This window comes from Dermacentor albipictus, chromosome 2, assembly GCF_038994185.2.
Source record: "Dermacentor albipictus isolate Rhodes 1998 colony chromosome 2, USDA_Dalb.pri_finalv2, whole genome shotgun sequence".
In the NCBI taxonomy this organism is placed as follows: domain Eukaryota; kingdom Metazoa; phylum Arthropoda; class Arachnida; order Ixodida; family Ixodidae; genus Dermacentor; species Dermacentor albipictus.
Window position 1 is genome coordinate 173,341,826 of NC_091822.1, and position 27,804 is coordinate 173,369,629.

Consider the following 27,804-nt stretch of genomic DNA (forward strand, 5'->3'; position numbering starts at 1 on the left):
GTGATATATGGCAATATTTGACGTATTAATACACTGCCTCAAAAAATTTGAACAGATCATACTCAGAAAATGGGTATGTAATTTATTTCGACAAAAGTAAGCAAATAATCTAGCCACAGACAGACCTGCTAGCAGCAACGAAACTGACAGGTTCGGGCAGTTGAGAAATCTGCGGTGACAGGGGCAAGGGATCACACTTTGACCAGCATGGGCGGAACGAGTTTTTCCGCAGCTGCTTTGTTCTCCAGCTTCTCGACAATGGCCAAGGCAAACTCAAAGGCTGTACCCGGGCCGCGGCTTGTAATCAGTTGACCGTCAATCACGACTCTGTCCTCGCAGTACTTGTAGTCACCTGCAAGGTGAATTGTAGTGAAGGGCAGCTGAAACACATCAGGCGGGAAGAGGAGAGAAAAAAAAGCACAGGAAAAATTCAGAGTCACAGGGGCCAAGTTACTTGTTACCCACCCTTAGAAATGTCTTCTTTCTTGCTTGGGTGCGATGTGACTAGCTTTCCTTGACCAATGCCATGACTCTTCAGAGCAATAGGAGCTACATGAAGGTGGAAGAAAAAAGAAAGAAGGAGGCCACCAAACTTGAACAGTCATCAAGGGCACAGATTCCTGCACTGGTACTTCCCCATCGACCCTCGAGCTATTCACAATTGGGATAAATGTGTTGTCGATCAGTATGTAGTTAGAATTTGAAGGCTCGCAGGGTGGTCAATACAGTATTTTGGTGATGATGCGAGGATGTTTATGACGCAAGAGCCAGTTATGGCCAAAGAGCACCAAGGCAGTTCAATTGTTCACTGTGCATTGCCACAGTGCATAGGGATAATTCTATGAATATTACAGTAATCCTAAGACTGCTGTAATGTTCTTATTATACAGATATTATAAGCTGCTGTTGCAAAAAATTGGCGAATCTTTAACACTGTCCTCAGTGTGTAGCTACGTTATTTTAACCAATGCAAGATCATCACGAAGACAGCAACTCGGTGGCGGAAGTTCGGGCCGGTGCATGAGCCAGATGTATGGCGGTGCTTCCCATGAAAGCTGTAGCAACAGCGGGGATTTAACTTAATTACTAAGTTTGTAAATATGTCTCGTTATTACCTGCACAAATTGCAGCAACAAGTCGTCCACTTTTTTCTTGCTCCTTCAGCAACTTGCCAACTGCTGGACTCTATAAAGAGAGTTATAAAGGTACACAAATTAAGTGCGGATAACGCCTGTGCACTGTTTATAGTGGATAAATGGTGCTTTTGCGACCCCGCAATGACAGTTTTAGAGACAATATTCTCGCAAAAAGAGGGGCGACTGCCACTGTGGCCAGGTTCTTGCCAACTTCTGCGAGCGAAAACACAGCGGTTCTGCAAAAATAAGACTAACCTGTGGCATCTGCGAAAGTAGACTTCAGGTGCAGTGTAATACTTTCAAGCTAACTGAGCCAATTCAACAAGCGACAGCAAAGGCTTTTCACAAGAAATCTTCTCAGAGATAACGCCCGCAGGCCAAACGATGACCGATTAGGAAGGCGCGTGCTCACCGCTGCCAAGCTTTCTGCTCCTTTAAGCCCGCCGGGTAGGACGATTACATCGTACGGAGCCTGCAACGCAGCTTGTTCCAAACTCATGTCGGGTACAACCACGACGTTTCGGCTGCACTTCACGGGGCTGGAGCCGGTGAGGCCAGCGATGTTAACGTCGACCTAAAAGGAAATACGACGCCACGGTGAACCAAACAAAAACACGGCCGCAGAAAACTGACCCCAGCCAGCGGCTTTACGTCGTAGTACAAGCGGTTTCCCGAAGAAAAACTGCAATACTCACGCCAGCTCTTCGCAATACATCGGCTGCGATAATCGCTTCCATCTCTTCCGCACCTTCGGCGAGGATGAGGAGAGCTTTTTTGACCATACTCGAATTTGAATAGTTCCGACGCCGGCTAGACAACACGCATGCACAACGAGAAAGCATAAAACTCGCTTTCGTTTTGAGACCTTGAGGGGCACATGGTTAGCAACTGCTTGTTTGTAAATCGACATAAAGTGCCGTTAAACCGTAAAATTTATTGCAAGTCAAGCACGCAAAAACATATATACACATAGTCTAAAATAATAATTTAGGTAAAACTATAATGCTACTTACGTCGCGTTGTGTTTGTCTGAACTGTTTTTATGATGATACAAATCAGAACAGCTGTTGCATGTTGTGTTTGTGGTTGGCTTCAATGTTGCGCGGTGAAGCAGCTCTTCTCTACGCATAGAATACACTTCCGTATCGAGGCTGAAACTGAAATTCGTCGCTGAATTTAGGCGAGCGAAACGATTGTTAGTCGTGATGCGTGCAATTTAGGCCGTCTGGGAACAGCTGACTGCTGTATTATGCCCAGGATTAGGATCAGAGGCACAGTTCAAGCGTTACAGTACCGGGAAATTGGCATCGGGAAGTCTCCGTACAGGTCCAGTTTGAAAATACTGCGGCTACTAATATGTGACGTGAGTACGCTAAAACACTTAACACATTTTTTATGATTTCACGTACTTTCAGCCTGTAGTCGCTTAGTGAAAATAAAATCTTTTTTTTCTGTGCTTTACCGACGTTCTGCTGCGCCAATGTGCGTGTCGCATCATGGAACGACAGTTCTGGCTGTAATCAATTTAGAACGCTGCCCGCTGTAGCTGAAATCCGAAGCTGTATATTCAGATTTATCTTTTCGCATCAAAAGCTAAGTGCATTTCTCTGATGCTTTTTGTCTTACGCCACGCAGCAACGTTCAACATTCACGAAGATCTGGGAAACGCATTCGAAGTCCCCCATTGCATTTGAAGAGTAAGCACGAAATAACTGCTTCTATCTAGTGACTGATACGCATATGTCTGGCTTTTAACGAGTGGCTGATGTTTCATTCTATTCCTCTAGTGGCCACATCTACCTTGACAACTACAGGACCTGCTTGGCTTTGTAAGTTTGTAACTTTCGCTTCCGTAATGAATTCAGCGTACTAGTCATGCCAAGGAAAAGCGTATTATTTTTTTTTTTCATATAACAGGTGTGGCATTAACGCCCTCCCAAGTCCACTCTACAAGCTCCCCCAGGAGCCGAAAAACAAGAAAATCGAAGATGCTTTGGTGTACACAGGGCCACTGGTTAGTAGCTTTCTGGAGTGTGTGTAGTACTGCTTAAGTACATGTTGAATTTCAGTGCATGTATCTTATTTGCTGTACCTAGTCTACTCCACGTAATGAAACACTCAAGACAAAAATGTATGTTTGATGGGTGCGTAACTGCATTTACATCGAGCTGTAGTGCTGTATTATGTTGGAAAGTTATGCCACTTTCGTCTGCCATACATATTCCGCCAATCGAACTTGAGAACACTGGCAAGCAATAGCATTAGGGAGTTTTAGCTTTTGCGCAGCCAAATTTTGGGGACACAAACTACTGAACATACACTCCTAAACAAATGCAGATACTTAATTTGGCTCGTATCTTGCCACACTTTTGAAAACGCTGCGCTCGCTACTTTCCTGTCAAGAATGCTCTGTCGTGCTGATAACGCGCATGCCGTTCGTGACTTGGAAGTACCGGGCTCACAGCATTAAAGAAAGGAAATGCGGACAAGGCAGACGACGATTATTGTTGTGTGGCAAGATACGACCCAAAGGGTGTAATTTTGTTCAAGAGTGTATAAAAGAATGCAAAAGGAGTACAAAAAAATGCAAGCATGGTGTGCAGCTTTGGGTTCGCAAAGACACTTGCGTGCACTATTTCTAAAACTCCCTATTGGCTCTACCGATCATCATTGATGCTAGCAAAATTATTATAGCATCATATGGAATAACATTTACTCCAGTCTGCTATCATAGCTCAGATTAGATAACTTGCAGCTGCTATGTTTCTGCATAAGTTTTCTGAATGACACCTTCAGAATGTGCCATCTAGCTCATAGTGGCCTGGCTTCATTATTATCAGCCTATTTTATGCGCACTGTGGAACAATGTACTGCATTCCACTCATGACATTGTCAACTGCATTAGACATAGCCCAATTTATTGCATTGGACATCTTACGTTCATTGCGGTTTGGTGTGCTGCCAACGTAACCATAACATGAATGAGAAGATCTAAATTGCAACAGCTTTTATGCATGAATACATGAGGATCTGATGTGGAATTGGCTGAAATGCTGTCATGTGCTGTGATAAACACAGAAACACAATGACCCCTGCTAGTCCATTTTTAATTGTTGGTGTCACAGTTCATGCCTTTGGTACTAACATCACTGCTGCAATATGTCTAGCACCGATTGCCTAAACTGGCAAAGGACTGCCGGGCACTGTTCCTGTCGCTGACGGCTGACAATTGGGTCTACTGCCATGACAAGATGACCGGCAAGGTCCACCAGGAAATCTACCTGGGTTCACCCAACCGCTACAAGTTCAAGCACATTGACTGGGAGACTCATGGTGAAACCATCATTTTGCAGTCTCTGCACAACCACAGCCATCCCCAGCTTACACAGCCAGTGAGTTGGGCTTCTTCTCTTGTTTGATCGCTTCAGTGACACGACGTCAAGCCACAGTAAGGTAGAAACTTTGGCTAGTTGGAATGAATGCCTACTTTGAATCATCATGGAAAACGATGGTCACATATAGAGACGGATACAGGATGAACGCTTGTCCTGTGTCCGCTTTGTGCTGCCATCTTTTTTCCGTGCTGATTCCAAGTAGATGTCGACCCATGTGAAACATTTGGCCACATATTTATTTCACAGCCACGACAGCTGCACTTCAAATGGGGCATAATTTAACAAGGTACAGAAGTTTAAGTGAAATAAATATAAGTGCCACATGGTCAAAATTAATTATGTGCCAATGGAGGCATTGTAGAAAAGGTGCATTCTTATCTTTCTGGTCTCTGGTTAATCAATTTGCACTGAAATCTCAATGAGCATAATTATCACATTCAGTATTCATCAGAATGAGTCAGTTATGGCCAAGAATGAACATACGCATGCTCAACTGTGGAATGAGATAGCCACTGAATCACCATGCCAGACAAGGTATTTCAATTGGTTCGGTGCCCTTAATTAAGTCATTATCGCGAGACAACAGTGTGCATTTAATGTAAATCTGCCAGAGAATACAGGTTCTTCAATTTTCTTGATTGATTATTGAGCATTTCAGTTGAGAAGCAAGGTTATATCGGTTGCTGAGGATGGATTTTTGTTGTCGGCATACTCAAGACTGATGTTGAAAGGCCTGCACAGCTTCTGGCGCTGACATTCAAGAAGTTGTGTGTTATCTGTCTTGTGATATCTAGAGTTCACTTATACAGTATTATAAATGTGTTTTGCAATTAAAGCTGAACATTAGAAAAAACTGTGTGAGAAATGTGTAACAGTAAGCTGTTATAATGATCACACTTTTGTTTTGGTTTAAAATTATGGATGTGCGATTTTTCAAATGATCAAGTTATCTGCCTAATGACATTGCATTATCTGCTTAATGACATACCAGAGTTCTGTTTATCCATGCTGCAAGAGGCTTTGCTTTTTCATGCTTGTCTAGGCAGCAAGGAGCAAACCAAGGGTTCTGATCACCATAGCAGTATTTGCCATGTTTCCCCTTCAGTTCAAAGGGATGTTGGAAATTGACAGAGCTGTAAGTTGCATCCCTTCAATGCTCTGTGTGCTTTGGTAGTGGTTGCCGTACTCGACAGCCATGCAGTTGAAGGACTCAATTATTTTTCATGTTCTCTTGCAGATCTTTGGAAAAGAATGCAACCATGCCAACGTTTCAGAGGGCCTTCTTATTGTTGGAACAGGCAGCACCTTGACTGGGGCAGTAAGATTGTACAACTTCAGGAACATTATTGAAGAAGTGAGCCACTGTTTTTTTTTCCACAGTTTGTCATCGTCACTTTTGCTTAGTGTCTAGAGTTCACTGGCTCTGGAAACAGCATGCTTCATGGTAGAAGCTGAAGTTCAGGAAATATTTGTGTGGAAAAGGTGTCATAAGGATCTTACTTTTTTTTTTCAATTTAAACCTATAAAAATGTGATTTTTCAAGTGACCTTATTTCATATATTTAGCACTAGATGTGTCAAAATAGTGTAGGTTTTAATATACATAGTCTACATCACACTTTTTTCAAGGTAGTATTGCTTTGTAGTAATGATGCAGAGAAAAAAAAAAAAAAGATACTGGTTGTTAGATTTGAGCTTTGAGGACAATCACCAACAAGCTTTGAGGATAATCACTTACAGCCATTTTTAATCTAGTGCTCTGCCATTACTCCGCACATATAATATTTTGTCAGTAGCGGATTTAAATAAATGTTCTCTTAGTGTCCTGACGTTTAAATTTTGTCGAGGAGAATTACCGATTTCGTTGATAACAAAAGACCAAACCCCACATTTCACTGGCACTCCATTTTCACACCATAATAACTACCTCTTACCGAAACAAAGAACTAACTGCGGCAAACTTACTGCGAACTTTTCGGCAACATCAATATAAAATTCACTACCGCCCTCCATTAAATCATCTCCTTCCATTCATTTATTTAAGAGGAAACTTTGTCACCTCTTATTGGGAAAGTGATTGTGTTTTTTTTTTTTTTTACGCTTCTGTATGTGGAATAATATTCCTAGGATCTGCCTTTTGTGTTTATACTTTATTGTTGTTACTATGACCTGACTTTGTTAATACCTTCTGTTCCATAGGATTGCTACTGCTGTTGTTAACTGTACTAGTGTACTTTTTCTATGTATTTATTGTTGGAGGTCCCTCCCCAGTGTTTGATTATGGGAGCTCCTAGAGTTACTTTTCTGTAAAACATTTCAATTGCATCAATAAACTGAAACTGAAACTGAATAAGTATTAGAACATGCTACTTAAACTTGAGTGTCAGAATGACAAGCTGAGCTGGGCATCAGTGCAAAATTCTAGCTCAGATAACCGTCAGCCTTAAGTCAATTTCTTGATTGACTTGATTTATGTAGATCACATAGAAAAAAATGAAATAATTCTACATAATGCAGTTATAATTTGTCAGCCACTAAGAGTGTGGATTTGTAATCAATGCAGCATATGGAGAGGATGTACTTTACAAAGTATAATCACTTCCTTTTTTTTTTCAGTATTTTGGCATTAAGCTTTAATGGTTACATTTCTATTTGTTCCTTGATCAGACAATGGTAATGACTACACTTGATAAGTTGCTGTTCTTAGAAGGTTGCCTATGTGATCATGGAAGCTGTATCAACCCCTAGAGGCATATGCAGAATTTGAAAGATCCTATTTGTTTTGCCCTATTTGGTTCATGTGGCATCAAACAGTTATCTGATTTTAAGTTTGATATATGACTACACCATCAATTCCTCAATTGGAGAATTTGTTTGCACAACCTTTTCACAAATATGTTCAGTTGCTTCAAAGTAATAAAACTAAAGGTACTTTCTACAAAAATTAATGATGCTCATTGGCACCTCTAGAAATTCAGAAAACATTTTTTGGCAACATATAATATTACTACATATAGAACTTTATGAAAAACTTTTGGTTAGCTTTTCTACCAAGTTTTGTGGCCCCTAACACAGCAGCCAGAACTTTGTCAAAATTACCAAAATTAATGTTCACCACACATGCATTGTTCTTGATCTCAGGCTGCGTACAGAGTTCTCAAACCCACTTTTCAAGTAATTTACCAACATGTGCCTTACACATAAGCCTTATGGTGAGCTCTACTGCTTTTGTTTTAAGCACTATATGCTGCTTAAAATTTTTGAAAAGGTGTGTTAAGGGCAAATTGGTCCAGCCAATTTGAGCTGGAAAAAAGTTATTTTCATTTCAATTCATTACTCTTTAGGCCGATGATGAGGCATTACGGAGTGGGTAGGTTTAGAACTGAGACAAAGCAAAGTTATATTACATGTTAGTTTACAAAAAGTGACTAAAACGTGCTGATTTGAGTTTTGAAGGATCTGTGGAACTAATTACGAGGCTAGACAGATGACAGTGCAAGGCTGGAAAAATTCATGCACAACTAGGAGCTTCGTGTTCATTTTGTTAATTAGCCCCATCTGTAGTTCACTTAAACAGAAAAGGTTTATCTCCTCTTTTGCTTTCCTTTAATTCAACATCTCTTGGCCTTATGTGCTTATCAAGTCAACATAAAACGTGATACATTGGAAACACTGGAAGGATGATGGTACGGCCTGACAATCCTTTTATTAAATTTTTCGTCCAGGCATGCATGTTTCCAGCTAAACTTTATCAGCCTTGCTCAGCGTTGGATGGTGCTAAAGTCGGAACCTATCCTGCTGGCCTACCTTTGAACTGCAAGCTCAAAGGTATGTATTAATTTTATTTGATATTTGTCTGTACTTAACGCAGTGAAAGGTATTGTGCTGCATGTTTATGCAACACACTGTATTTTGTACAGGAAGAGGAGCCTGTATTTACCAGATCTTGGCAATACAGTGAACTCCCACTTGAGTGAACTTCAAGGGACGCAAGGAAATAGTTCACCTAACTGAAAGTGCACTAAACTGAATATTCACTAGAGTATGGCACATCATAGGGCAGAGCAGACATAGAGTCAAAAGTATAAAGTGCAATTTATAGAGTTATGTAAGTCATAATACACAAAGTGCTTAACAGTTATGTTGCTGCCTATCTCATTTTGAAAAAATATATGTATATATAATTTTCATTTGCACTGGTGCTCTTAAAGTGCAAGAAATAACAAAGCTGTCCAGAGAGTCTATGTCTTTGTGCAGTTCCTCTGGCACAGCTTGTTGCTGAGACACGAAGTCTTGAAACTTTCCAAGGAATCCTACAGCCTGCGCTAGAGTTACAGGATTTGAATCTGGCTCTGCCGTTGCTTGTTCCTTGTCGCACGCTTCTTCTTTGGGATGAACACTGGAAACAATTTGTGGTTCTGATGGTTCAGCACAGGTAACAAACTCACTTTCACATAGTCTTCAAACGAAGTGCTGCTGTCAACATTCAGCTGGTGACAGACCCCTGTCCACATTCCGAGGTCGGTTGCCTCATTGTGTTGTTCTCCTTGCTTGCTTTCATCACGCAAGGGGTAAAGGCAGGATTTATACCAGCAGTTTCTAATTGTAGCCAATGTTACAGGTATGCTGCTGGAAGGGCGATTTGGGGGCGGCGAGCATCGGCTATGCCAGCACTGCAGAGCGCAAAGGATCTTGAGCTGATTGAAAAAATGAGCCCATGTCCACTGATCAAATTCGGTCAGCTGAAATATTCGCTGTTCAGAAATTCGTTTAACTGAAATTCGTTAAATTCGTTTTTGCATAGAATTTGTAAGAAAACTGCCAGGGATATTCTAAATGTTCCCTGCAGGGGCATCTGCATCAGCAGGCATTTGGTGTGTTGCAACACCATGTACTTGAGCACACGAGGGTTGGACCTTCCCGCGTGTGGCCATGCGCGGCTTAGCCGTGTCCGAGGAAAGGGGGATCCTGTGGGTTAAGCCGATGCCCGGTATTCGGACCATTAAGGACCCCGGCGGAGGCAACACACCTCTTTGACATCTGCTTCACGTAGACAGCACCTGCAGACTGACCCACCTGGAGGAAATCGGCCGTCGTTTTTTCCTGTCCCCCTCTTCTTTGGTGCAGCAGGCAGGGCTTAGTTTTCTTTTAATTATTTTACTTTTATTAATTTTTATTGCCCATCACAACCTTTATGTCCCCCTCTTCAATCTTTTCTTTTCCCTATCTTATATCATCTCTTCTCTTCCGTCACTTCCTAATTTACCTAGGCGGTTTGGGTTAACCTTGTGTATGTGCCCTCCCTTGGGTATAGTATATTAGCTTATAGTGGCAATGTACGGTTGGCGCCTGCAGCCTTATGTGCTAAGTGCTGCAGCGTCTCCAATTTGGGCTCCATGATGAGTGGCTGCCGTTGCTGCTGAAAAGAAACTGAAGTACTATGGTAACATCAGCATTCTCCCGCATACTTGATCATCACGCTCAAAAGAGGGGATGCACCGATGAGCTAAGCACATGTTTCAACTGCACAAAAGAGACCTATCTGAAATTCCATGTTGTGCACAGTGAGAACTGAAAAACAGGCCAGATTCATTTCACCATTCATAGTTGCAATACCTTTGACCGAAGCCTTAGGGTCAGGTTATAAAGTGACGAAAAGGGCTAGCAGAGATCTTCTTCTTGAGATCCCTCAGAAACGTCAGTACAAGAAGCTACACAGTCTTGTGACATTTGGTAGCATACCAGTTTCTGTTACACCACACCAATCAATGAATAGCTCATGCGGAGTCGTGTCAGAGACAGACCTCCAAGATTTGACAGAAGCTGAACTCCTAGAAGGGTGGAAAGATCAAAATGTCACCAATGTAAAACGTATTGTCCTTAGACGGGACAACAAAGAAATCCCCACCAAACATCTTGTCCTAACATTTGCATCTAGTGTTCTGCCGGAAACCATTGAAACAGGATACATTAGGTTAACTGCCCGACCAAACATCCCAAACCCTAGACGGTGTTTTTAATGCCAAAGGTTGGGCCATGGCTCGCATAGCTCTCATGGTCAAATAACCTGTGCAAAGTGTGGAGTCCAGGGCCACCCCTTTGACAACTGTAGCAGCACACCTCACTGTGTGAACTGCAGTGGGGACCACCCAGCCTACTCAAGCTCATGTCCGAACTGAAAGAAAGAAAAAGGCATAATCACCCTCAAAGTCAGAGAAAATATTTGGTTTAAGGAAGCCTGTGAGAGGTGCTCACTTTTCCACAGCACACCTTATGCTGATGCGGCACGTTGAGGGGCAGTGTCGCAGTGGCCAATGCTAAGTGCCCAGCCTGCACGCAGCAAGCTGGTACTTTTGCTTCCTGCCCCCAGGGTGGAAGTAGGTAAGCCTGCTCCACCCAACCAGCAAGCAAACCAGGCTACCCTTGGGTTGCTGGCCCCACAAAAGTTATCTGCGGCAACCTGCGCTATGCGTAGCGATCCCGCTGGACCAATAGCGGCCCCGAAGGTGGGCGCAGTCAAGGCTGCCTCAACATCCCCGGCCCCTTCCAGCGCTGGCATGAGCCGGCGCAGCTCAGACCCGATGGCAGCCCCATCGACCTCCGGGCTGGTGGTCGCAGGGTTCTCGCCCTCCGAGGTGAGACTCTCTCGCGGAACTTCTAGCTCGCAAGAGCGCGTGTCTGGCGCCTCACAAGAGGCAATGGACACTACACCTATACTGACGACGCACCAAGCACTTGAGGAGCGGTGAGGCTCCCTCGACCGCTCCAGAAAGGACAAAACCCACGTTACAGGGCCTCGAAGAAAGCTCTGTAATCTAAGGCACCACTTCCGTTTATGTGTACACAGCACCAATTTACTTTCAGTATGGATATACAAATTATTCAATGGAACGTCAGAGGTCTTCTTAGAAATTTTAATGATGTGCAAGAACTTATCCATGAACACAATCCAAGAGTCCTGCGTTTACAGAAAATGCACTTAAAATCAAAACACACAAACTTTCTCTGACAGTAAGCTACGTTTCGCAAAGATTGTGATGATGCTGTTGCATCATTGGGCAATGTTGCCATCATAATTCATAAAAGCATAGCATGTCAACGTTTACAGCTACAAACGCTCCTTGAAGCAGTGACGGTTCGAGTTGTTCTTGTAAACAAACTTTTCACCATCTGCTCGCTTTACCTACCTCCACATTACCACTTCCACAAACATGAATTTCAGCCCTTTATAGATGAATTGCCAGAGCCTTATCTCGTCCTTGGCAATATCAATGCACACAGCAGCCTGTGGGGTGACTCTCGTATAGATGCGCGAGGTCGTCTTGTTGAACAATTTCTTTTCTCCTCTGGTGCCTGTCTCCTGTATAAAATGGAACTTACATATTACTGTCTTGCAAGCAGAATCTTTTCTTCAGTTGATTTTAGCATGTTTCCCCCATCTATATTGCCTAAACTTGAATGGGAGTTGCCAAAAATACTTATGGGAGCGACCATTTCCCCATACTGCTTAGAACATCCAAAGAAAACAAATCTCCACCACAGTCTCCTCGGTGGAAGATTGATACGGTCGATTGGGAGAAATTCTGAACTCTTACTAGTATCTCATGGGCTAACATGTCTTCGTTAGGAATTTATGCTGCTGTGGAGTATTTTACAACCTTCATAATAGATGCCGCTCCTAAATGCATATCGGAAGTAAGTGGTGTGGCATGCAAACGGCGTGTCCCACGGTGGAACGACGAATGTGGGAACACTTGTAGGAAACAGAACAAAGCGTGGGGGTTGCTACGCACTTCTCCCACTGCGGAGAATCTTATTAACTTTAAAAACGTAAAGTCCCAAGGCAGGAGAACGTCCCGACAGGCCAGAAGAGAGAGTTGGAAGAAGTTTTTATTGGGTATCAATTTGTATACAGATGAGGCCAAAGTCTGGAACAGGGTTAATAGGGTAAGTGGGCGACAAACATATTCACTTTCTTTGGTGAACGCACAGGGCGATACCTTGCAAGACCAGGCAGACTTACTTGGGGAGCACTTTGAGAGCCTGTCAAGTTCAACTAATTATTCACAATTCTTTCTCAAATATAAACAAATAGGAGGATGAAAGGCAGTCGTAAGAAAATGCCGACAGAATGAACTGTATAACTGTCCTTTTAGTATTGTTGACTTGAGAGCTGCCTTGATCACATGCAAGAGCTCTGCACCGGGATCTGACAGAGTCATGTATGAAATTATCAAAAACTTACACACTGACACACAAGTTACACTGCTCACACTTTTCAACATTATTTGGGCTTTTGGACACTTTCCAACCGCATGGAAAGAAGCCATTGTGGTCCCTGTTTTGAAACAGGGCAAAGAGCCTTCCACTGTGGCAAGCTACCGACAGATAGCTCTCAAAAGTTGCCTTTGTAAGGTATTGGAAAAAAATGATTAATCGGCAACTCATCCATTTCTTTGAACTGAGCAAAATGCTTGATCCCTATCAGCATGGCTTCAGAGAAGGACGGTCCACAACCGGTCATCTTGTACGTATTGAAGGAAATATCCGTGGCGCATTTGTACACAGAAAAATTTTCTTATCCATGTTCCTCTATATGGAGAAGGCGTACAACACAACATGGTGCTATGGAATCTTCAGAGACTTGTCCGAAATGGGCATCTGTGGCAATATGCTTAATCTAATAGAAAGCTATTTGTCCAATCGTACCTTCTGGGTAAAAATCGACAATGTACTGTCGCATCCATTTATACAGGAAACTGGCGTACCCTAGGGAGGCGTGCTCAGCTGCACACTCTTTATCGTGAAGATGACCATGCTTCGTGCTTCATTACTACAGGCCATCTTTTATTCTGTTTATGTGGGCGACATTCAAATAGGTTTCAAATACTGTAACCTCGTAGTATGCGAGAGGCAGGTACAGCATGGCTTGAACAAGGTGTCCAAGTGGGCACACAGAAATGGATTTAAAATCAACCCTCACAAAAGTTCTTGTGTTGTTTTTACAAGAAAGAGAGGCCTTGTTCCAGATCCTTGTGTAGAACTCTGTGGACAACAAATACCTGCCAACAAAGAGCATAAATTTCTATGTGTTATACTTGACTCCAGGCTCACTTTCATTGCACACATTAAATATATAAAAGAAAGATGTCTAAAAACGATGAACTTACTGAAACTTCTATCCCACACTACATGGGGTAGTGACAGGAAGAGTCTAGTGAATATTTACAAGAGCCTAATTCAGTCACGATTGGACTATGGTGCCATCGTATATGACTCTGCCGCTCCAAGCGTGCTAAGGACGCCAGATCCTGTGCACCATCTAGGTATCCGCTTAGCCACTGGTGCTTTCAGGACAAGTCCGATTGAGAGCTTGTACACAGAATCAGATGAGTAGTCACTCCACTTGCAGAGAACATGCATCAGCCTCGCATATTTTCTGAAAATAAGCTCTAATCATGAACATCCATGTTTTAATACCATTACCGATATGACATGTGCAATACTTTTCCGCAATCGTCGATCTGTAAGACAGCCTTTCTCGCTGCGCGTGAAGAAGCTTAGTGATGAAATGCACGTCCCACTCCTCGAGCATCGCTTAATGCATCCAACCAAACTCTTATCTCCTTGGGAGTGGCAGGTGGTAGAATGTGACATATCCTTTCTAGAAGTTACAAAGCACGCTCCAGAGGTCGAAATCTAAACGCATTTCCTAGAATTGCACAAGCACTCGTGCACAGAGTTGTATACAGACGCTTCCAAGTCACATGCCGGGATGTCCTATGCAGCCATCGGTCCATCCTTCTCGAAATCCCATGTCTTGCATCCAGAAACAAGTATCTTTACGGCCGAGGCCTACGCACTATTGTCGGCTCTGAAGCATATAAGGAAATCAAAATTCCAAAAAGCAGTTATATATGCAGACTCCCTAACCATCATGGAGGCAGTGATGTCACTCTGCAAGCACAAAAATCCAGTACTTAATGAACTCTATTCCTACCTGTGTAAAGCGTATCTATCTAATCAGCATATCATTATATACTGGGTGCCTGGCCATAGGGGCATCGAGGGTAATGCTCTGGCGGGCGAGATGGCCACTTAATTGCATCGCTTGCTTCTAATCTTACCGCTGCTGTCCCTGTCACAGATCTTAAACCTTTCTTACGAAACAAACTCCGAGATTATTGGCAATGCTTGTGGGATGAAGAAACAAATAACAAGCTGTGCATGATAAAGCCACAGTTAGGTTTTTGGCCCTCCACAACAAAATCATGGTGAACAGATGTCCTATTCTGTCGTCTCAGAATAGGACACACATTTGGCATTCATAATTTTCTACTTACTGGAAATGAACTTCCAACCTGTGGTAGATGTGGTGAGAGGCTGACCGACCTTCACGTCCTCCTAGAGTGTCGGTAGGGCGAAGCTGAGAGAAAGAAACATTTTCCTCTGGCATACCGTGTGTCCCACTTCACCCGGCTATGTTTCTTGGCCAAGAATTGCTCTTTAACACCAAAACACTCCTCGGTTTCTTGAATGATGTTATCTTGCATGTTAGAAGTCCATTAAATTAGTAGAGCATCCTCATTCCAGAGGATGCCACTGCGATAGTTGTTTTGCATAGCACATGCATCCAGGCCCTTGTGTTTCAAGGGCTCTAGCGAGGCAGTAGTGCTCTGCCCAATTTTAGAATCTGATATAATTTATACATAGTATCATTATTTTGCGATGCACCTTAATGCTCATAGTACACGTCATATGTCATTGCCATAATCTTTTTACAGATAGATTTTATGCATTGTATAGCGACTATCTTTAAGGCCCCTTTACAGCCATGTCACATCAACTTCATAGAACTCATAACTACACGGCGAACTCATTACCACGGCAGTGGTGCTCTTTGGCCATATCTGGCCCTTGCACCAATAAACACCACATATTCATTCATTTATAAAAGTTTGTTATTCTGAGATATTCATTAAACTGATGTTCGTGCAACTGAGAGTTTACTGTATTTCACTTTCCTTGCCTTTCTCTTTGCAGAACCCCCTCCAGTTCTCTTTGAGGTTAAGTGCTCAGAGTTCATGCTACACTTTGGGTGCTACCCCTGGCATTACATCTGCAGCCCGCCATCAAAGGAAGGTGTCTTTCAGGTGAGGCGAGTGTGATCCAGTGTCTGGACATCTTCAGGAAAGTTGGTTTTCGTAAGTCTTGAAGGTGGGTCTTATTGGTGCTCGCCAGATAAAATCAGTGGAGTCTGATGAACTGGCTGAGAATGGACTCTTGGACTTTCCCAATTCAAGCACAGAGCCAGACTCCATTGCATTTCATCCTGATGACTCGGGAAGGATAGTCTACAACTCTTCGCATTTCATCAAGTAAGACCGAGGTGCATTTTCTGTAAGGTGCATGATATTGTGCCACAATGTTATTATAAGCTGTACCAATGCCATAAGTGACTTTTAAGTAGAGCTAAAGTAAAACTAATAGCCTATTAGTACTACCTTGGCTCAGTTTAAATGTCAGTTGTGGCATTGGTATAATTTGATAACGGCTAATGAATTTGCTGATGCATTAGCAGCTGTACAGTCACCAGTAATGTCATTCTTGTGCTCAAGCCATCAATGTCCAGTTTTTCTCATTGGGAATATTATTGCATTTGAAGCTTTGTAAGTGTACACATGGTGGTCTAGATGTTTATTGTTTTAAAAATTTTGCCCTGAAACTTTCTTTATTGAGCAAGCAAACAAAAATACTTTTGCAGTTCTGTCCCCAGTATGATCACAACAAATATCAAATCACTGTCTGCCCTTGTGTAAAAGTGAACAAGTTGAATAAGGGTGCAGTATGACAAATTGGAAGATACAGAGCAATAGAGCACTGCAAGGATGGTTGAAGCAGAACTTAAGGAGCACGGACACAGAAGGAAAGAATAGATGAGGACGCAGCTGCACTGTCAACTGATTTCTTTATTGAAATTCTCGCCTCTTATTTATTTCATCGCCGTATCTCCTCTGTTATCTATCTGAGGCTATCTCGGAAAGGTGACTTCCTTTCTTGTCAAGGCCACTGATGGAGTGCTTACACATTGCACTCCTGTTTTACTTATCTCAAGTGCCTCAAGAATCTCCTGAGTTAGCCTATTGTCGTCCCTTTTCAGGACTTGCACTTCATGAAATTTGGGGTTGCACGTGCTTGCTTGGCTATCTTGTCCCTTCTTGTTCGTTTCGCAATGTTTGCAGCGCAAGGCCAGATAGCTGCCAGGGGTCCCTGAAAGTTGTGATGCGTGCTCTCTTGTTCGATCATTAAGGCATCTTTCTGTTTGTCCTATGTATTGTTTTCCACAGGACAGGGGGATGGTGTACACTACTCCCTTGATGCAATCACACTATCTGTTCTGGTGGGCGATCTGGCATTGTGGTTTCTTCTTTTCCTGGTTCACTCGTGCGCACATACTTTTTCCCTTGTTTGGTGCTGAGCACACTACTCAGACGCCGTGTCTTTTACCAGTCTTGATGAGATTGTGGGTCAGTCCGTGGAACAACGATAGAAAAGGAACGACGACGAAGGAAGAAAAGCAACGATAGGCTAACTCAGGAGATTCTTGAGGCACTTGAGATAAGTAAAACAGGAGTGAAACGTGTAAGCACTCCATCAGTGGCCTTGACCTGAAAGGAAGTCACCCTTTTGAGACAGCCTCAGATAGATAAGAGAGGAGATATGGCAACGAAATAACTAGGAGGGGGGTGGGAATTTCAATAAAGAAATCAGTTGACCGTGCAGCTGCGTTCTCGTCTAGTTGTTCCTTTTGTGTCCATGTTCCTTAAGTTCTGCTGCAACAATCCTTGAAGAATGAACCAACTAGCCGAGTTAAACACTCTTTTGAAATAGAGAGCTACTACCGACTCGTCTGACAGCTATAATTATCTGTGACCCCCTGCAAATGCATCACAGAAACTGTAGCTCTTACCTTTCTACTAACGTGCAGCAGTACAGAAGGGAGGTAGGTAGAATTGAAAATAGGAGGTAGGGAGAGTATAGTGACATAAGGTTAGTTTTGGTAGTAGTTCCCCAGACCAGAAGGGAATAGGTTAGACGAGAGTGTATTAGTGTGTAATATAGCTGTTTCTTTAAATTCATTGGAATAAGATGCTTTAACATGTTAATCATTCCTGTTGCTCTACGAATGTCGACTCTGACGGTCTCTACATGAATGGACCAATACAGGTTTTCGTTAAACCATACACCTAAAAATTTTACGCACTTCGTATTTTCTATAATGCGCCCCCCAAACTTTAACTCGTAGTGGCTCATCAGCTGCTTTCCTTTAGGTCTAAATATGACATACTTTGTTTTTTCGCAGTTCAGTTGTATTCTATTTGAATTTAGCCAACAGTTGAGGTCCCCATCCATATATTGGCAGCATTAAATGCTTCTTGACTGTTATAATCAGAGAAGAAAATGCTGGTGTCATCTGCATACAAAGTTATGCACGGTGTGTTTGGGATGTTAACAATATCATTAATATAGAGAAGAAACAAAGTTGGGCCTAGGATTGAGCCCTGAGGAACACCGCAGTTTAAATCAAGAAGTTGGGACTTAGAATCTTTTAGGCAAACAAACTGCTTATGGGAGCTGAGATAGTTCTTAATCAAAGCGTATGCTACACCTCTTATGCCATACCAGGGTAATTTTCGGAGCAAAATATCGTGATTAATAGAGTCAAAAGCTTTCGGAAATCCAAAAACACTCCAATAGTGTAAGTCTGTTTTTCAAAGTCCTTAATTAAGTGGTCTTTTGCATGCAAAAGTGCTTGCTCAGTACACTTTTGTTTCTGAAACCCGAATTGTGGTGGTACTATTGCTTTGTTTTTTGTCAAGTGCACAACTATTCTTTTATTTAACATGCGTTCAGGGATTTTAGAAAAGATAGGAAGGACTGAGATGGGTCTGAAATTATTGAGGTTATCTAACGCACCCCCCTTATGCAGTGCCACTACTCTCGCAACTTTCATGAGCACAGGAAATTCACCAGTCGATAAGACGAGGTTGCAGATATGCGAAAGCGGGTGACATATTACTTGCGCTACACTCTTTATAGGCTTTGTACTTATTTCATCCGCTCCACATGCGCAGTTATTCTTTAGTGTAGATATGACGTCTGCTATCCCGGCTGGGCTTGTTGGGTACAGGAATTACACTTAACGTTTAACATCAACTCACCGCTTTTGTATTTGAGTGAACGGCAAAGAAATGAAACATTAGCCATCGATATCACTGGTAATTATTGTCAGTCAAAGCAAACAGCACAGAAAGCTTTGCTTAGGTTGATTCCCACACTGCATGGGATTTGTATAATTTTGAATCTATGATGTTACACAAACATATCATTGTTGTGGTTTATGTGTGACATGTAAGATGCGAAACTTTGTGTTCATGAAGTTGATGAATGCACATTCAGTCTTGCGAAAATACTTCACTTGAATAAACTAACTTTGTGCTGCTCTTTGACGTCCCTATAAAGCTTTTTTTTTTTCACTTATTTCTAAATTCCTTGTTACTTGAAAGGCATATAAGCATAGATGGGGTGTCATTTGCTATCATTTGCTTCCAGAGATAAAACATTAATTAATGGCACTCAAGGAGGAGCACAAATGACCACCTTTGTTCCTTTTTGCTAGCAGCAGTAGTAGTAGTAGTAGTTCCTTGACTCCATGTACTGAGGCGTAGTAGTACTTGAAGTAATCAGGATACTTATTCACCCTAATCTGTCCACCTTTTTCCTTCTTTTTAGGGTTTTCCGGTTGATTACAAACAAGAAAAACAAACCATCGCTCAAGGAATGCTTTGAGATCACCTTTCGCGAGCAGCCAGCTCGAACTCGCGAGGAGACAAACAACAACAAGCCGCCTCGACGCAAGTGCAAAACCCTATACGACATGCACAGCTCTCAGTGTGTAGAAGTAAGGGAATTTTTTTAATTCAACATTTTTACAAGGTGGCATGGTCATTTGTTAATTTTAGGGACCCGCCAAAGTAGCTTAGTGGCTCTGGCATTACACAGCTGAGCTTCAGGTTGTAGGCTTAAGTCAAAACGCAAGAACGCTCCTTTACTTATATTTAGGTGCACGTTGAAGACCTCCAGGTGATCAATATTCGTCCAGAGTCCCCTGCTATGGCGTACCTCATAATCATATTGGGATTTTGCTACGTGAAATCTCAGAATCTAATTTAATTTAGAAAATTTTGCTAATTGTATTGGGCAAAGAGTAGTAGTAAAGGCAGTGCCTCAATGGAAACTACACTCGATGGTAATTTAAGAATTTAATGTGAGTGCCAGCCACAACATTACATTGGATGTGCCCTCTGTGCATACATGCTAGAAAATATGGTTCCAGAGAGACGCTGATATTGAAGGAAGTTCTTCACCTCTGTGACATCACGCAAGGGGTGCGAATGTAATTGGCTGGCACATCTATACAAATTCTTTTTGAGTTGGACCAACATGTATTTTGGGCCGTCCAGCGAGCCCACGATGCGGCCAGGGAGTTACAACTCCCGGTCCCAACGTGGGAGTAGCCCGCTCTATGGGACCTTGCGCCCCGTAGCTCGCAGGACCTTTCTATAAAGTTACTCCATCCATCCAACATGTATTTTTCACAGTGCTCTTGTATTGCCATTTGACAACACATAAATACCCCAGATAATCAAACATGTGGGTGCTTGTGAAGTTGTAAGCTGCTAACAGCTTCATATCATTGTATTTCTGTGCAGTGACGTGCCTCTTTTATGCAAAACCAACGCAACCATGTGCATTCATGTTTGGAGAACTAAAAGCACAGCACTTCAGCATGCTGTGATGTAAAATTGCCAGTGCTTTGTCTTCTTGGATTGTTTTGCTGAAATATTTTAAAAAGAAGCAACTTAAAGCGAGACAAATTTGCCAAGACATTTTGCTGACATCATGCACCTGTGATCTAATTGATACCTTCTTGGTCTATTGTCTCAGCCAATGATCAAGAGTACGATATTATTCGCACATGCATAGAGAAAATAAAAACTGCTCGATAAGACAGAACAGCTGTTTGCACCAACAGTTTCCTTTGTATGCGCTTTTTTCATACAGATAAAAGCTGAATACTTGCCTAAGCGTCAACTAAAGTATGGTACTATGCAACTGTATCTCAAGAAATTAGAATTTCACTTTATACTATCAGTTTAAATGCCCCTCACTGGGTAATGCTCAAAGTTTGTAACTTATCCTACTTTATAAATTCAGAAATGTAATATTTTGTCCCGATTACCTAAGAGTTTAGCTTTTCTATATGCTTTTGTTTCTATATGCTATAACTGCAGTAGTTAGCTGATAAATGGCCTTTTTATGTTGTAGAGGGGTACAGGGGGTGCAATACGACAACGTGCCTCGGCACTCCATGCTACATGGCTCAATGGGCCATAGCACTCTGCACGCTGAGGTTGCCACATGCCTATGCAAAAACCACAGTCTTCTTCAAACTCAAGGAAACAATGGATGCCAGCAACTTGCACACTTGGAAGGCATTCATACATTTGCAGCTAATGAGTTCAAGCAGGCCAGCCAGCTTTGCAGAAGACCATTGAGGGATTTTTCTAGGAGAATGCAATAGTTAAAGAATCATTTTCACCTCAGGAGCTCCTACCAAAAGTATATTATTGGGAAACATTTCTTTTGGCAATCACTGCACTGATTTTGATTAGGTTTGTAAGAGGTGAAATCTACCAACTGTAACAAGCAAATATTTTACAGCCACGCTGTTAGCCTCTTGTTGGTTGGCATTTTTCATGTCCTTGTACATTGGCAAAAATGTGAGCTGATCCTGGAGGTACTGTAATACCGGGCCAACTCACAGCGGAGGTGGAGCACGCTTGAACATGAACAGAGAAGGCTTTTCCAATTATCAAATTCAGATCACTCTCTTGCAAGAATTTGATGAGAGCCTTGAGAATATCATGCCAACAACAACGGTGCGGCCAAGGTCCCAAATGAAATTTTTAGACAGAGGTTGATTGATGAATTTTGACAAAGGTTTTGCCGTGATTGTCTTTCCAGAGCATATCGGGGGCAGATGTACGAGACATGTTCTGTAGTCTCAAGTATATTGCACTTGTTGCAGTTTGAACCGTCTATCCTAGATATTACCTACGACGCTATTACCTAGGATAACCATGCTAGGTTATGCTAGTATGCTAGATTATCCTAGGTAAAATGGTGTAAGCAACTTTTTTAGCTATCTACAACTTTCTCACTGAAGCGAAAGTTGAAAGCCAGGTGCTTAAAAAGTTAAGGAAAGCCTCTGTTGCTTTGCGCAAAAAGGACATTTAAGAAATTTGCAGCCTGATTTGAAGTTGTAATAATTTGCTTCTTTTACAGAAAAGCCTCTTGTCAGATGACTACGAGAATGAGCTGGAGCTCTACAGTGTGCTTGGCTTTGACCCAAGGGATGAGAGCTGCATGGGGAAAGTGGGTATATATGACAATGAGACGGGCCAGCGGATCAAGTCTTTCGAGCTGGGGATGAGCCTTGATGAGGTGAGTGAAGAGCAATCATGGATCCAGGGTGATGTCCAGATGTCCTGATACCTACTCCCTTAAAATTCATGCACACAGTGCCAGCGTACAGTACGTGACAAACTTATGGTATTTCTAAGCTGTCAATGCTGTTTTACTCTGGAGACACAAGGTTTAATGATTATTGAAGAGAACCCGCCAGCATGTAAAAAATCTCATCGTAAAGAAAGCTGGCACGGATGTCGAAGTTGGCTCTCCCTGCTAACCTACAAGGAAAAACAAGAAAGGGAGAGGCAAAGGGGGGAAGGGGTTGCAAGGTGGACGTGGCACACCTTGCTGCTCCGTGCAGGGTGTCCCTTGCTGTATGACCACTGGAATGCTGGTAGCAGCCCTTCTGGCAGGCCTGTTTGTTACCTGTAGAACACATGTGAGTGCACCCTAGGTAGACCTACGAAATGTACCGGTATGTTTTAGCATGAATGTCCTCTTTAGGTGAGTGGGAAAAAGTGGCCACCTCCCTCAATTATTATTATTATTATTATTATTATTATTATTATTATTATTATTATTATTATTATTATTATTATTATTATTATTATCTGTGCAGTCATCATTATCATCAATCACCATCTCAGTCAGACCTCCAGCTTGAAAAAAACCTGGATCTGCATCTGGTGTAGAGAACCGTGATCCGGTTTGTAATCTTGATCTAAAAGCCTAGGAGATCAACAAGTGTTAGGTATGAAGGCTACCTGCAACAAAATTTTGGACAGCACAAAAAGCCTAATTTCAGGCAGTGTATATTTAGCGTCTTCAGATGCCTTGTCCTCCCTTGGGGACAACAGTTTTCATAATTTTCAAAGCTAAACCAGGAATAATAAGCTAGAATCACAATACAAGGTAACATAAACTAGATGCAGGCAACACCATATGTCAAGCATATGTAATAATTTTTTTTGCCACTGGTTTTCAATAAAATTGTTGCATGCTTTGTGTGAGACGTACTGCTGCATCATCAGTGAGGATGAAAAATGAATTTGCTGTACAATGTCATCCAGTGCCATTAGATGATGCAGCAATCTAGGATGAACAGTGAAGGCAAGGAACCACCATGTGATGTTAGATCCATACTTGCGTGTTCAGAAAAACAAAGGATTCTTTTATCTGAGCAAATTGGGGAAGTGGACTCTTTATCCATGTACGTACAGGGTGGCGCTGATGTGAGCAAGTGCCTGTGAAATGCGGTCGTGCAACTACTTTTCCAGAATCGTTACTGATCAGTTGACAGTAAGAACTCACTTTAAAAAAGTGTTGTATAACTAGGACTTTGTTGGATCTGAAGAAAACAGAGTAAATTCTCTGTCCAGCTCATATGAGCGGGCGCCATGCTCATGTGGGCAGAGCCCAAAACATTTTGACCTATCACGGAGGGCTAATGGCCTATTTCGATTAAAAACAGATTGTAATAGTTTACATTATACTGGCCCTGGTTTAAGTTCCCGGGAGGTGTATGCATTGTGAGGTCATGACTGTAGCATAGAAGGTGTTCATATAGGAGCAGAACATTATGACATTTTGGTACTAGCTCTAGCTTGCTTGGGCGTCTGCAATGCTGCTGCTACGCTGCTACCTGTTGCATGGCCCAAAGTAGCCGAAAGTGGTTTGAAGAAAAACCATTGTAGTAAAATATTTAGGATGCTTTTAGGACCACTGATTCCTTTTTCTGGGATTTAAGGGTCGAAAATTTTCATGTAAAGCAAAAAAAGTAACAATAAATAAGTAAAGAACCATAAGAGGAAAAGGAAATCTGAATAAGACAATGTCAGTACTCTTTTAAAGACTTGTTAATGAGAACATTAAATAGTTACCAGCCGGCAGCTTTGCCAGCATTATTTTGAGAGCATATGCTACTCATTTATAACTATTTTATCCAGAGTAAAACTTCATTGCAGTTGGCTTTCAAAAGGGCACTAAACGCAAATATTAAGCCAAACTGAAGGGGTAGATTAGCACTCAAATACGTCTAAGGCATTGATGAGAACATAGCTTTAGTAAGCAAGAAATTGAAGTTAATGTAGGACGTGATTTGAAACTCAATCGGGGCATTCTAGTACTAGCCCGATGATGTAGCAATTCCTCATTATAATTCTTTTCACTCATACTGAACCATGGATAATCTAAATATTATTGCAGTGCATTATAAGCTGGAAGAAAATGCTACTTGTCCAGTTCTATTTGATTCTTAGAACAAAGAACTCGTTGACATTACCCTTGACAACGATGTGGCAGATGGTCAAAAGGTTCAATTTTTGCTCAACCATATGCTGCCTTCACTCTCATGTTTTGGTAGTTTCTGCAATGCATAGTGATGTGTTTGTATTGTGTACTCAAAAAGCTTACACTAAGGAGTGAAATACATGCTCGCAATATTCAAATGACATGACAGACGAACCCTGTAACGCTGTTGTGTCTTGCTGTTGGACTATATATGCATGAGTGCGAGATTGCGAAAAAGTGCCCCAGTGCAAGATGTTGCGCGCCGTTTTACTCACTGATGGCAGTAAATGGCGGTGATGGCATATGCAACATCCCACCTCTTCTCTTGTGTGGGGTGATTTGAATTGCGCTGGAGGGATGTGAATGCTTCAAGAGTGATTTATTCTTAAACTAAGCATTTCCTGGTATAAAGCATGTGCTGTGAGGTTTCTGGAATGGCATTTTAACAGTCCGCGTTGACATAATATTTGCCTCTAGTGTGCCTTTAAAGACATCCATGGCATAGCTCAAGGTTTCAGAATGAAAAGATACTCCTTTGTTTAGATGCATGTTAAAGGAACTCCAGACGTGCAAAACTTAATTTGGAGGTTTCCATTATGGCACTTCGAATAGCTCACAGACACTACATGCGTGCGATTGTGAAATAAAAATAATTTCATAAAAATAAAATAATTTGAGTCTGCACTCAACAGCCTCCACCTCTCGAATTTTTTTTTTGCTGTTTTCGTTTATATGATGTGAAGTTGTGTAGCTGTGTTGCAGGATAGTTCAGGGTTAACGCCTTAATTATCATGACAATTTCCCCAAAATATATTTAGAAGTGAAAAAAAATAACGAAATTGCCAAAAATTAATTGTGATGGAGAGTTATTCGTCATCGGCAGTTAAGGGAATAAAAGAAAAAAAAAGGTAAAGGTAAGATCTCATATCTATTTATTTAATAGTTTTTCAAGGTTAAAAGACATTACAGAGGAGAGTGGTTACGTAAAACAGTTGTGTTTTCAGATAAGGGAAGTCACAGAGAGGCTCTCAACTTTATTTCAACAATTCTTATATGAGATGGTGAAATGTCCGTACATTGGAGCTGACATTAATTTTTTATGTAAATGCATGGTTTTGTTTCAGCATGAAAGAAAATCTAAACTGAGGCAAGGTGGGAAATGCAGCTTATGCAATGCTTATGGTTAACCTTGGTGGCTATTCAGAGTGCTCTGTTTACCTTAGAACAATAAGGTTAGCCTGATTCAATATTTTCAATCATGCATAGCCAAAGAAGACGTGAGGCGTGCAGACAGGACACAAGAGTCGAGAAGTGGACAACACGAACGCCACTTCTCTACTCTTGTGTCCTGTCTGCGCGCCTCACGTTTTTTTTGCATTATGAATCCTTACCAACTAGCTCAGCTTTCTGTCGTTCCATGCATAGCGCTTTGATATCCTGCTTAGCGAATTGTGAAGAAATTTCTTTCAAATTTTACGAAAAATTGAAGTTGGAACTAAATGAGAAAAACAAGTTGATATCATATTGGAGATAAGCACCTGTAGTTGCCTATAGTACTGTATCTGTACATTTTCAACTCCATAACTTGAAGAACAAATATATTTTTTAAATATTGGGTCCAAGACCAACTTGCCCATTGAGCACTTTGTATGTACAGTGCTCACGGAATGAAACGCACCAATTAAGGGCTAACTAATGTGCATACTTTAGTTTCCACCATCTGCTTTCCTGTGACATCAGCTTAATTTTGGATCGTGCAATTAGGTCAGAGCCCGCATTACCTTTAGTAACCAGATTCATAGTGACATGGCATGGTACTTTCGAGTAATTGCACATATCGAGTGTTCTCCCCAAGGTTCTGTTGCATTTCATTCTGTGAGGACTGTGCTGCTGCCTGCACCGAGCTTTATGCGGAGCCAGAATTTTAAAATTTTATTACTTTTTTGTTTAATATTGAAAACGACAAAAGCCGATGTCCACAAGGATAGACACTGGGTCTGAGGAGGCGAAAAACAGTTGTAAGTTGCCCGTCGCGCATAGTCACGTGCTCTCCTCTCAATGTCCTCCCACAGCTCTGCGACTACACTCTGACGCTGGACTTGGACACTGTGGTAGTCCTCGTCAAGGATGAACGGCGCAACTTCTCCTGTTACCTGTACCGGCTGCACTATCCAGGACTTGTTGATGTGCCCCGTTCCAGGCGCTACACCACAAGAAACACAGTCCTACGGAGATCTCAGCGAAGCAGGGCCACCAGGATCACTAGCAATAACGGCGTCGTTCATGACGACGACGAAGATGTAGCCGTTCCTTCGTCATCACGCAGTGACAGAGTGTTGCGATCTTCAAGACGCTGAACGTTCATTTTACTGTCGCGACTAGTTGCAGTTGTTTTGTCTCATGTTCATCTTAATGCAGCTGAGCACCGCAGTCTGCGGAATGCCCAGTGTGGGTTCGACCCCCGAAAGTGGTCGTCATTTCATCTTGTGTTCGTGTCAACGTGGTAGGGAATTCGCAATCCATGGGATGTTGAATGAACCCCCGATGAGATTGCTGCTGGCAGTTGCATATTGTTTGTTGCATAGGGTCGGACTGCAGTGAAAGCCGATTTTTTTTTTATGCTCTTTGAGTGACATGTACAGTGTACAGACAGTTGTCAGAGACTGTTCCTGTCGTTATGCATTTAGTTACTTTTTTGCCCTGTCGGGGCACACAGCCTGACTTTGGGGAAGTATTCAGTTTTGTGACTTTGTCATGGTTGCAAGTGTTGTGTTTATACAGTGTATGTCACTTCTGTTTGTTGACAGCATAGTATTGAGATAATTGTTTGGTTTCTTGGACGTGTCGTTCAGTACATTGAACTTCAGTTTGCGAAAACTTTAGGCCAACATTGCATTTACTAACATTTGCAATAGTTGTAAGCATACTCCCTAAAAGCAACTGTGTCAGAGTGTTTGGTTTGCTTAATGTCTAGTACCAGTACATATAGTTTACAAATGTATTGTTTGTTTATAAAAATGAGATGGGAGTAGATTAAGTTGTCAGGTGATGGATGAGAATTAACTGCTTGAGCCACTGCTAGAGATATCTTGGACTGGTGTCGTTGACTCCTGATAATTTTATAGGCATTTAAAATCTTGTTGAATGGTTTAACCTTAATTACAGTGCCAAATTTCAGTAATAAATGCTATTGACGATTAGCATAGTTAGCACTGCGAGTGTTTAATTCAGTGGCTTGCCTGTAAAATACGCACATGGACCTAAAATACCAAGGCTGTTATGCTGAAAACTTTGTCACTCATGACTTTTTTATTGTTGTTTCTGTAGCATTTTCATCCTTTTTTCTCAATGCTTCATCACAGGTATATTGTTTGTTGTGGTCACTGAAATTAAATCTTGTTTCTCAAGTCTTTTGTAATATTGTAATTGATTACACTTGCCCTTATGCAT

The 27,804-nt window shown here is 41.9% G+C and overlaps 2 protein-coding genes across 2 annotated transcripts; one reads left to right on the forward strand and one right to left on the reverse strand.

Annotated features, from left to right (window-relative positions):
• Nucleotides 1–59: 59 nt before the first annotated feature.
• LOC135900896 (Parkinson disease protein 7 homolog) lies at nt 60–2,013 on the reverse strand. The gene is made up of 5 exons (XM_065430495.1): nt 1,832–2,013; nt 1,549–1,710; nt 1,116–1,185; nt 466–549; nt 60–352 (listed from the first exon to the last, which is right to left on the reverse strand). The coding sequence occupies exons 1-5, from the start codon at nt 1,976–1,978 to the stop codon at nt 192–194; spliced, it is 624 nt and encodes a 207-aa protein (XP_065286567.1). The 5' UTR covers nt 1,979–2,013; the 3' UTR covers nt 60–191.
• A 181-nt stretch (nt 2,014–2,194) lies between these two features.
• Nucleotides 2,195–27,761, forward strand: LOC135900893 (DDB1- and CUL4-associated factor 17-like). The gene is made up of 13 exons (XM_065430490.1): nt 2,195–2,499; nt 2,772–2,833; nt 2,924–2,965; nt 3,054–3,150; nt 4,304–4,528; nt 5,574–5,666; nt 5,769–5,885; nt 8,256–8,358; nt 15,574–15,683; nt 15,772–15,908; nt 19,324–19,492; nt 21,940–22,098; nt 26,427–27,761. The coding sequence occupies exons 1-13, from the start codon at nt 2,386–2,388 to the stop codon at nt 26,709–26,711; spliced, it is 1,713 nt and encodes a 570-aa protein (XP_065286562.1). The 5' UTR covers nt 2,195–2,385; the 3' UTR covers nt 26,712–27,761.
• The last annotated feature ends 43 nt before the right edge of the window (nt 27,762–27,804 follow it).

Excerpts from the sequence above, each read along its gene's own strand:
- LOC135900896 (XM_065430495.1), bottom strand. The coding sequence starts at position 1,978 with ATGCTTTCTCGTTGTGCATGCGTGTTGTCTAGCCGGCGTCGGAACTAT. Across the intron at positions 1,186-1,548 it reads GAGCAGAAAGCTTGGCAGCG|AGTCCAGCAGTTGGCAAGTT; the intron begins GTGAGCACGCGC and ends CTCTCTTTATAG. Across the intron at positions 353-465 it reads GAAAGAAGACATTTCTAAGG|GTGACTACAAGTACTGCGAG; the intron begins GTGGGTAACAAG and ends TTCACCTTGCAG.
- LOC135900893 (XM_065430490.1), top strand. The coding sequence starts at position 2,386 with ATGCCCAGGATTAGGATCAGAGGCACAGTTCAAGCGTTACAGTACCGG. Across the intron at positions 2,966-3,053 it reads TACAGGACCTGCTTGGCTTT|GTGTGGCATTAACGCCCTCC; the intron begins GTAAGTTTGTAA and ends TTCATATAACAG. Across the intron at positions 15,909-19,323 it reads AACTCTTCGCATTTCATCAA|GGTTTTCCGGTTGATTACAA; the intron begins GTAAGACCGAGG and ends CCTTCTTTTTAG.